Below are 10,929 nucleotides of genomic sequence, written 5' to 3'. Positions count from 1 at the left end.
GGGTCAGTTATGACTTTATTGTCCTGAGATTACAGTCTTCTTTTTTTTGGGATCTCACTGATCTGTGAGTTCCTTTAAGGTAAGGATTATGTTATACTGTTCATGGATGCTCAATGCCTAGCATAATGCCCAGTTTTAAATAATAACTAAAATTTTATACAAATGTTAAGTTCAAATGTGTGGAAAATAAAATGATCACAGACAGTAAGCTGCATTTACCAAGCCTATAAGGTTATGACCCTGGTTTTAGCTACTCATTTAATTACAAATGAGTTTGCCATATTATTTATGTCTATAAGGAAAATTCCTGCAAGTGAAATTGCTAGATCAAAGGGAAACTGCATTTCTGGGGTTTTTTGGTCTGTTAAAAAATATATTAATGTATATTAATATAATAATATATTTATATATTTAACATAAAATTTGCCATTCTAATTGAAGTATACAATTCAGTGACATTAAGTACATTCACACTGTTGTACACCATCACCATTATCCATTTCCAGAACTTTTTCATTATCTCAAGCAGAAGCTCTGTACCCACTAAACAATAATCTCCAGGCTGCTCTCCTCACAGACCCTGGTAATCTCTGTAATCTTTCTGTCTTTATGATAATTTACCTGCTCTCTGTGCCTCATGTAAGTGGAATTGTGCAATATGTCATTTTTGTATCTAGCTAATTTCACTTACTGTAATGTTTTCTAGGTCCTTCCATGTTGTAACATGTATCAGAGGTAATTGCATATTAACTATGGAAAATATTATTAGGTTACCCCCTCAAAGAGTTGCATGGTTTCTAGTTCTAGCACTAGCAAATGAGTGTCCTCATTTTTCCCATGTTATCAATATTGTTTACTGATTTATTAAACTTTGTTAATAAGGTAGGTATAAAATAGTGTCTCATAATTGTTTTTTAAATCATGATTTTTTATTTCAAGTTTTTATTTAAATTCTAGTTTTATAACGTATATGGTAAAATCGGTTTCTGGTGTAGGATTTAGTGATTCCTCACTTACATATTACACTCAGTGCTCATCACAAGTGCCCTCTTTAATAAACCATGACTGACTTTATTTTATTTTCTGTTTATGTCCTTTGATAATTTTGGGTTTGGTCATCTTTTTATTGATTCACCATTACTCTTTGTATATTTGTCAGTTTTGTATCTTTACAAATACTTTTCTCAGTTTATAATTTGTCTTTTAATTTCTCCTATATTCACAATTTTTTAAAATAATCTTTTTCTTTAAGGGAATTGGGTTTTTCTTAGAAAAGCATTCCAACTACAATATTTTTTTAAAAACCGTATTTTTCCTAGGTTTTGTTTTGTTTTTGTTTTTGTATTTAATTTTGATATGACTTTGATCTAAATGGAGTTTATTTTGGGTGTGAAATAGCACTTCAACATTTTTTCCTCCCGAATGAATTGTGTACTTTCTGGGGGCTGGTCTTAAGCTTTTAGTTTTGAACATGCCCATGTAAAATCACCAAACAGAACCACATCAAGAGTGCTCACCTTGGATGGGTGTTTTCTGTTGCAGTGACCATGAGGAGCAGTTGTGATTTCATGGGATTTCTACTTTAAGCTTGAAGAGTGTCTGATCATCAAGTAGCTGGCACTTTTGTATTGTTCCTCTTCATTCCAAAGCAATGGCTTGTTTTCAAGAGGCTGACACAATCACCCACTCTGACAAATCCCGGAAGAGAAACCTGTCCTTTCAGTGGAAAGCCCCTGCCCAGCCTGTGGGGGACCTCAGATTCCTGTAAGAGTGAGGGCAGTGCTGCTTCTTGCTAATGGAGCCTTACACTCTGAAGAAAGGGAGCTTCTCCTTTCTCTTCCTTCATGCTTTGGCCCCTACCTCCAGCCACCTAATGACAAGGGCAGGATGATGAGGACTGCCTCAACTAGACAGTCCATGCAGACGGTAACTAAAAAAGAAGTTGCCCCCAGTTCCCCTCTTTGTCATTATCCACAGTCCAGGAATACATGATTTCCCCTCCTCTCTGGCCCCACAGGTGCATCTTGGCCAACCTCCCTAGGAAATCCTGACCAGAGCAAGAAGAAGGACCAGCGGGAGAGGAGGGAAAAGTGAGAAAGACAGAGGCTGAGACAGACAGATGAATAGACACTTTCCTGGGCACAGGGAAAGCCACTGAGGTCCCTGTGCCTTGGCTTATGGCCTATCAGATGTGTGAAATGATGACAGCACCTACCTCGGGGGCTTCTATACGGATTAAAGGCCAGCATATGTAAAGTGGTTACAATAGTTCCTGGCAACAGGAAACCCCATATATGCATCATTACTCAAAATGGGACACTTGCTTTGCATTTCCTTTCAGATACTTGCATTTACCAAGAAAGATAATTTTTTTTTTTTTTTTTTTACTCTTGGGAAAGGTGTCTATTTCTCAGTTTCTTTTCCCCACACGCTCACATATATATGGGAGAGGCTGTGCCTGAGGGTGGAGGCATCCACATGCCATGCTGTCTTCCTCACCAGAATTTCTCTCTGCACTGGGAATAATGACAGATGAGCTGTGTTGCCCCCCACCCCACCACAGTGCACCTTTTCCATCCCTTCCTGGTGGCCTAACTCAGCAGGCGGGACAGCAGGGAAGAAAACCCCATGCCCTAATGAGTTTGCCCATTTGGGAAGGTCAGTATCCACTTGACTATTAGTGCAAACTAGCTGCTGCCTGGGGGGCTTTGGTTCTAATCCAGGACAGGGGACGTGTGTTATCTGAAGTCCTTAAATCTGTAGAGCTCCTTTTATTTCTTAAAACGTCTCCATTTCTATTTCTGGGTTTGCCATCACAGCTGCTGTGTGCTATGTAGGAAGTAGTTTAGAAATTATTGTCTCCATTTGACAGTGAAGTCACCTGACCAGAAGCCTCTTCCAAAGTTGCCCTGTGCTCACTCACCTCTCGGATCCTCACCTACAGTGACAGTGACAGACGGACATGTCTGAGGCCTGTGCCATGACTCTTATTTGCACCTAGTATTCTGGATGACCTCAGCTAAATTGATCATATCTTTATAACTGCCTTCGGAATACTTAAAGTGGGAAAAATGATTCTAGCCAATTATCCCTATGTCAGTGAAATTTTTGGAAGGGTAAATGAGATAACGTTTGTGAAAGTGATTTTTACTACAGAAAGCCATTAAGTATTCAAAATATTAGTTAGAGTACTAACAATTTATCTCTAATTTCCAATGGAATCAACAATTACAACAGAGCTCTAAGATTGTACAACAGAATTATGAAATTTTCAATTAACAGAGTAATTCAATTAACAACATACCAGTAATGGATAATAATAAAGTTGAAGATGAAACCTTTTGAGACTAAATAGTTCAAGAAGACATCTTTTAGTCAAAATGAGTTTTTTTAATGCCTGTATTTATTCAGGAGGGTAATTGATATATACATGTCCTTCCCCATTTTAATTATTTGCTGCTCTTGGGATGCCTGGGTGGCTAAGCGGTTGAGCATCTGCCTTTGGCTCCGGGAGAGATCCCAGATTTCCAGGATCGAGTCCCACGTCGGGCTCCTCGCATGGAGCCTGCTTCTCCCTCTGCCTGTGTCTCTGCCTCTCTCTCTGTGTCTCTCATGAATAAATAAATAAAATCTTAAAATAAAATAAAGAAATAATTATTTGCTGCTTCTGAGTGTTTGTTTCTAAATTTTTTTAAAATTTTTATTTATTTATGATAGTCACACACACAGAGAGAGAGAGAGAGAGAGAGAGAGAGAGAGAGAGAGAGAGGGGCAGAGACACAGGCAGAGGGAGAAGCAGGCTCCATGCACCGGGAGCCCAATGTGGGATTCGATCCCGAGTCTCCAGGATCGCGCCCTGGGCCAAAGGCAGGCGCCAAACCGCTGAGCCACCCAGGGATCCCCTGAGTGTTTGTTTCTAAAGAGAGCACAGTCACCTAAAGGGCAATACGATCATGTCTTCAGTTTTTCCATTCACTTAGACTTTTGTTCTTCTTCAGATATTATTTATTTTTAAAAAGTCTTTATTTATTTTTGCATGAGAGACACAGAGAGAGAGAGAGGCAGAGACACAGGCAGAGGGAGAAGCAGGGTCCCCACGGGGGGGGGGGGGGGTCATGACCTGAGCCGAAGGCAGACGCTCAACCACTGAGCTACCAGGTGCTCCCTTCAGGTATTATTTAAAGGAAATTAAATCCTTGCCTCATTTTGCTCTCTTTATCCACAGTTTATCAGTTGTCCAGTCGGATTTCGTTTACTGGGAGAGGACTGAATCACCTGGGGAGCCCGGCGGCCCGTGGCGCGGGCCAGGCCGAGGCCACCGCGGCCCAGGCGGGAGGGACCCAGAGGAAGCGGCCCGGGTGCAGCCCGGCTGGGCCATAGTTTAGAGCAGCTGTGTTCCCGCAGGGGCCGCGGCCGGAGCGGGGCTGGCGGCCTGGGGCTGGAGAGGCCGATACTGCCCAGAGCCCAAGAGCAGAGAGCCCCGCTCCCCCCTCCCCCTCTCCCCCTCCCCTCCCCCTCTCCCCCTCCCCCTCTCTCCCCTCTCCTGCACCTCCTGCACCTCCCAGTCCTCGCGCCCTCGCAGGGGGTTTCTGCAGACCCCTGGGGCCACCCGAAGAGCACAGGAAAGACATGGTTCTTTTCTTCTTTTTATATAAAAACGTGTCCAGCTTTAATTGTCACTTTCCATGGTAGGTACAGGGCTCCTGAAGCCGGGGTTGGAGCACCGAGTCCCGTTTTGAAGGCAGCAGACTTTCCCCCGGGCTCACCACATAACCCGAGACTCCTTTGGCCCATGAACTTCTGAAACAAAACAAAGCGAGAGGATCCAGCTAGAGAATCCAATAGTCCCCTGAACATCCCTGGCGATATGGAACTCATTTCCATGATTTATTTCTAGTTAAGTGCTCTGAACGGATGCACTCAGAAGGGCCACCTGCACCGAAGATCCAACCTTTAATCCTTTCAATTCCGCTTCCCTTTACTCGGTGCTTTGCTCTTGGCCAACGCACTAACGGCTGACTTCGCTCTAGCGGGCCCAGGCACGCGGCTTACTCTGGGCCACCCTCCGCACCCTGCCTTTGCCCCAGACTGTCTTCTCCCCACTGCCCCGCACCACTCCCCCAACCTTCCTGCCAAGATACTCCTAAAAGTAAAGATCTCAAGGTCTGACTGTGGCCTGAAGAAGACCCTGCAAATCCAACGTGTGGTCCAAGTCTCATTTTTTATTTTCTAAGTCATGCAATGGTTGCATTTTAATCCCAAGCATGTTTGTTTTAATATGAATACGAATAAAAGTGAGGTGTCGGGAAGTTGCATCATGTTGTCCCTGCAGGCTGTCTTGGGACCCCTCTGGGAACCTTGTCCCCCACGGGGTGACAGACTCCTGTCTGAGCCACTACAGGGTGAACCCCTTAGTACGCTGCTGCACACATTCCTCCCCTCTTGGCCCAGACTGTTTTCCTGCCGGTTCCTCTACACAAACCCCAGCGTTTCTCAAAGGAAGAAGGAGTGTGTGCGTACATGTGCTTTGTGGTGGGGGTGGGGGGATGTCATCTAGCAAAGTGGAATAGATTTCTTAACTGTAAGAAGATTGCAGTAGGCAAATTATGAGTTATGAATTTTCACATTAAGAAGATAGTGTACTGAAAAAAAATAGCGTATTATATTTCTCAAACTTATTTCCCAGTAGGTCCTCAGAACACTTTGGGGTCTACCCAACCCCATTAGGCATGATCTCTATGTTTTGCTTTCTGACATTTCCTCAAACTGGGCTGTTCCTCCTGATAATCTATTTCTCTTTCAAGGGGAGGTTCAAATAACTTTTTTGTGAAAATTTCCCCCATACTCCTTGGGAGGCAAATGAAATTGCCTTCTTAGTTCTGGTTTTAAAGGTCTCATCACACTGTAATTTATAAGGTTGAGCATCTAAGAGTCTCTCCTAGGTTTCAAGTTCAGAAACAACAGCCACCACTATGCAGCATCCCCAGCACCCACAGCAATGCCCATCATACAATGTATCCATGGGAAATGTCCGAATGCATTCAGAGTTCAGGCAGGAGTTTAAAACTGTCGAGCTTTTGCCACATTCTGTGTGTCCTTAGGTTTCTTTGTTTTTCACTTCATTCTCAATGTTTGAGTGACAAAGGCTTTGGAGAAGAGTGTCCCTAAAAGAAAAAAAAAAATGCATTCCAACCCAGTTAGAGCCCTGGCCAGAGAAACCTCTGCTAATGTGTTTTTTGTTTTGTTTTGTTTTTTTTAGCAAACACCATCGTCATCCTAACCGTTATCATGGTAAACCCTCATTGCAGGCTGCACCTGTGCCAGGCACTGTGCTCGATGCTTCTACATCAGTGATTTTATTTCACCTCTTCAGCAGCTCTATTCCTAGGAACCATTCTTGGTCCCATTTTGCAAAAGAAGAAACTGATGCTCCTGGAGGACTTGCCCCAAAACAGGAGTTAGCAGAGTGGAGAGCTGAACCCAGACAACAATCTGACTCCAAACTGATGCTTGTTTGCTTGCTACACTCTTTCTAATTCTTTTTCCTAAAGCTCTAGGCTGTCATGTTGGGCAGTCATGGATGGGAAATGAGAAGGTGGAGGGCAATGGAGGGCACTGATCTTGACTCTGCCCATGGCAGAGGCTCAAGTCATTATCATCATGGGAGAGACTTTTCCTGTTGATAATATGGCAGGAAAGACCTAGGGCTTTCAAAAATCTTTGATTTGTGAGATTCTGATTTTTTTTTTTTTCTAGCTAGAAGCAGTTTTTGGCAGAGGTACGAAAAAATATAGTGGTCACAATGGTTTCTATGCTCCCTAAGTGGTGGCTGTTAAGATGCACAAGTACAGAGGACCAGAGACTTATTAAAAAAAAAAAAAGATGTTAAAAATCAAGTCCTTTGCCACTTGGTCAAGAGCTTATATCACTGGGCAGATCATCCTTTTATTGATACTTTTGAGTGGCCCAACGTAATGGTTTGCCCTAAACATATCAGAGACTCCAGTATTTACCCCATTATCATAGTTGTTTATGCCAATCAATACAAGGAAAATGCTCTCACTGTCTTTTGTGGTGTCTTTGGATCTCTCTTTAGCTCCCAGTCTCCCCAGCACTCTTCCCCAGCCTGCAAACATCTTTGTTGGTTCCCTAACTGGAGCTGCAGAGGAGAACAGCTTAGATCCTTTTCCTGCAAGTTTGTGGGTGACAGAGTTTCCTGGGGATGTAAAGACTCTTTTCCAATCATCTTCACCCACAGCTACTGCAATCAGCAATGGCCAGCAACCCAGGGGGGATAGCAACCTAATCCTAGAACCATCCCTGGATATCTGTGGGCTGGAGAGACTCATGGCTCTCAGGAGACTCTTCTCAGAGGGCATTGCTTCCATCCCTAGCACCCACCTCAGGTAATGGATGAGTGGGCCATTCAGTGTTGTGGTGGGATAAGGCCAAACTTATCCCACCAAACTGGCCAAACTGGGGTGCCAACTTAGGAAACATAAACTTCTTGGCATCTGACAGGAAAATATCTCACCATATTTTTTCTTAGGTGCACAAGAAACCCTGATTGTAGGGCAGCCCCAGTGGCCTGGTGGTTTGGTGCCGCCTTTGGCCCAGGGTGTGATCCTGGAGACCAGGGATCAAGTCTCGCATCGGGCTCCCTGCATGGAGCCTGCTTCTCCCTCTCTCTGTGTGTCATGAATGAATAAATAAAATCTTAAAAAAAAAGAAAAAAAGAAAGAAAAAGAAACCCTGATTGTAGAAGGGCTACTGGCCCAAAGGGCTGGGTATGAAAATCACCTGGGGAAACTGCACTTTCTTGGACAGGATGAGATCTCTGATATGCTGCTACAAATAAAATTATATATGAATATATGTTTTAGAGCAGAGATATGTAAATTTATAGTATACAGGTACATATTTTATGCAAAATAAATAAAAACATTCAGTGAGTCTTTTGTTACTGTTCTCACCTGCCTCTTCCCCGCCCTTCTCCCCCTATACCCTTTAGCCCCTAACTCCAAACTCAGGAGTCTTTCTAAGGAAATCTGATTTTGTCAGTATACACAAAAATGGTGGAAATGTTGATTTTTAATCTGTCTACTTAGTCTTCTCTTAGCCCTTCTATCCTTCCCTTTAGGACTCAGAATGATCCAAGCTCTGATTTGTTGGAAACTTGCCTACCCTTAGATAGGGATGAACAGGTAACAGCCCTGGTTGTGGGTGGGTGATGAGGTTGATATTTTGATCCCAGTGTGGGAGGTTCCAGGCTAAGAAAGCAGAGAGCTATTAGACTAGGAACCAAAATTGAGAGGAGACAAGGGTATAATATATGCGCAGCATCTTTTTACCAATCAATACCAGCCTTTCTGTTATACTCAGTGTCTCTGAAATTATCGACAATTGTAGAAATTGATAGTTTTAGTGATTTGTTTTCCCGCTTAGCCTCAGTTAATAATTCCCATCTCCCCAGCTCTCCACCACTGTTTATAACATTGGCCTCAAAACACCATGTATGGTTCTAGAGGTTAGATCAATGGGCAATATAAAATATACATGTCCACTGATTTACTATTCCTTTGAAGTCTTAAAAGGAACACAAAATAAAACATGCTATAATATTCTTACTCAAATTTATTGGAACCTCCAGCAAGATTAAATGCTCTCTTGCATGGGTCCTAGCGTAAAAAGACACTCAAAGCTTTTGGCCCTTGGAGATGATAATGGTGCCTATCGGTCTGGAAGCCTCTTAAGGACCCTAAGTTTATCCTTGTAAGTGGCCTCCATGCTCTCTTTGTGGGGTTTCCATTAGCCACCTCATCCCCGTCAATCACAAGGGCACATCACATTTTACTGTGAGCTCTTTTAGGAGCAGGCACAAGGCTGCGTTTTCAGCTGCTGCCTGGGATTCTTTCTGGAACACAGATTAAGTATAACATTCAGTGGCAGCTTGGAAAAAGACCAGGTCCTTTGACTTTCTCCCCGCACCCCCACTTTTGCTTTTCTAGGACAAAATGGAGTCCTCCAGTAGGACCGTGATGAGGTCCCCCGAGTCCACCGTCCATCCTAGGGCTCCGCGGCACCTCTGCTCCTCTGGAGCGCTCCTGGGAACCAGGCTGAGGCCGCTCCACCCCCACACACACCCCCACCCCCGTGCCCCCCTCCCCCCATACCTCTGCCGCTTCCAGGTCACCTGCCACTGGCGGCGGGTCAGAAGCATCGAGGCCTTCTGCCAGCTTCTTGCCTCAGTCAAAGCACAGGGAGCCCAGGGTGGGGGAGGACCGTGGAAGGGGGAAGGGGGTACCCCGGGAAGACGGACCAAGGCCTGAGGTGGGACTGGGGGGGGGCAGTGCCCTGCCGGGGACCCAGCTCGGGACTGCCCAGCTGGCCATCCTGCTTGGCCTTCCCGCCGCCTTGGCCACGTTCCTGGCCTCTGGCCTTCGCCCGCTCCTGGGCCAGGACTGCCACCGGCAGACGGCGGTGTCCCTCCGCGGCCTGCGGGGGGCGCTGGTGCCGCGAGCGGCGGTGCGCGGCCCGGTGGCCTGGTGGGCCCTGCCCCGCGGGTCACAGCCGAGGGGGACACAGGCCTGGGGGGGAGGGGGGTGCGCGGCCTGGTGGGCCCTGCCCCGCGGATCACAGCCGAGTGAGAACAGCGGAGGAGGACTCGGGGAACAGAGGAAGCAAGGGAGGGACAGGTAGATCAGCACAGGGAGTTAGTTCTTCTCGGGCTTTGTTGTCTTAACATCTGTAATTTAGCTGCTTTTTTTCTTTGCACAATTAGACGTTCTGTTTGAAGAGTTAAACTCAACACAATGAATATTGTATAACCTGCTCATTAACTAGACTCCCTTGGCCGCGGAGCTTCCTCTGTTGCCTTAAGGAACCTGCAGAAATAGAAGCTCTGTCCCTCCTCAGTGTGTCAGGCTCATTTGCTCTAACTCTTTGAAAAAAAGTAACATCGGGGTCGTGTCTCTCAGAAGAAGAAAGGACTGCAGCCCCCACTTGCACTCCCCAAACCTCCTCAGAAGTTTCATTTTCAAAACTCGCCTCCCAGCTGGCTCTGCTTCAGATGACTAGGCGAGCGCTGGGGTATTCAGTCGTCTTGGAAACTCAAAAGCCAGGCAGATCCGCCTTGGAGACTGATGTGAAGCAAGGCGAGTCTGAGGGAACTCCATCCAACACATCTGTGGAGAGACGTGTATGCACCGCCTGAACACGAGAGCGGGGTAAGCAAGCCTCTTCTTGAGGTGCAGATGGATCTGAGACCTCCCATCCCTTCACACCTGATGGGCACCTTATGTACCCCAACAGCTAGCAGACATACTGCTTCTTGCCAAAGGTCAGGCTGCAAAAAATGCTGATGCCACACGGTTGGAAGAAGAACCTCAACTCGTCTTTTCAAGGACAGAAAGGAAGACAGCGTCGTGGACCAAGACTATCTTCCTGTTCTTGTGATGGATGAAGATCCCTTTGACTTAGCCAAGTGTCCCAGAGGTACTATGTGGGGTCAAGACGACAGATTGGAGTATAACATTTGAATATGCTCAGCTAATAGGACACCCAAAAATTAGCTGTGTTTTCAGAGGTAAACTTGTTACAGAGTCATAAAACATTTTAATGTGGAAACAAAAAAACACTATAAATTTGGAAAGGGTGTTTATTGAGCACCTGAATCACACAGGTACTGTGCAAAGAACTCAGCATACATTTTCGCCTTTAACTCTCACAATAACTTAAGAATAAGTTCAGTAACTTGCCTAAGAGAGAGGGGCATTCATGACATTTCAATTCAAGAAAAAGAATGTTTTTTAAAAAATGGAGTGTATTGGAAAAAAAAAAAAAACACTGGAGTGTATGGGAAAGAGACAGATCCTGCTGTTTTTCCAGCTTCTTTTAGATCATAGGGCACTAAGCCCAAGATTGTCTCCT

The 10,929-nt window shown here is 45.1% G+C and overlaps 1 protein-coding gene across 1 annotated transcript; it reads left to right on the top strand.

Moving 5' to 3' along the window:
- The first annotated feature begins 1,547 nt into the window (after positions 1-1,547).
- Positions 1,548-10,213, top strand: REELD1 (reeler domain containing 1). Its single transcript, XM_055336446.1, is given in 9 exon segments — positions 1,548-1,629; positions 1,632-1,764; positions 4,226-4,358; positions 6,757-6,778; positions 7,097-7,406; positions 8,141-8,204; positions 9,009-9,155; positions 9,157-9,537; positions 10,055-10,213. Coding segments are annotated over 9 exon segments (1,431 nt in total).
- The last annotated feature ends 716 nt before the right edge of the window (positions 10,214-10,929 follow it).

Source organism: Nyctereutes procyonoides, unplaced genomic scaffold (genome assembly GCF_905146905.1).
Source record: "Nyctereutes procyonoides isolate TBG_1078 unplaced genomic scaffold, NYPRO_anot_genome, whole genome shotgun sequence".
Classification (NCBI taxonomy): domain Eukaryota; kingdom Metazoa; phylum Chordata; class Mammalia; order Carnivora; family Canidae; genus Nyctereutes; species Nyctereutes procyonoides.
This window is presented reverse-complemented; position numbering and strand designations above follow the sequence as displayed.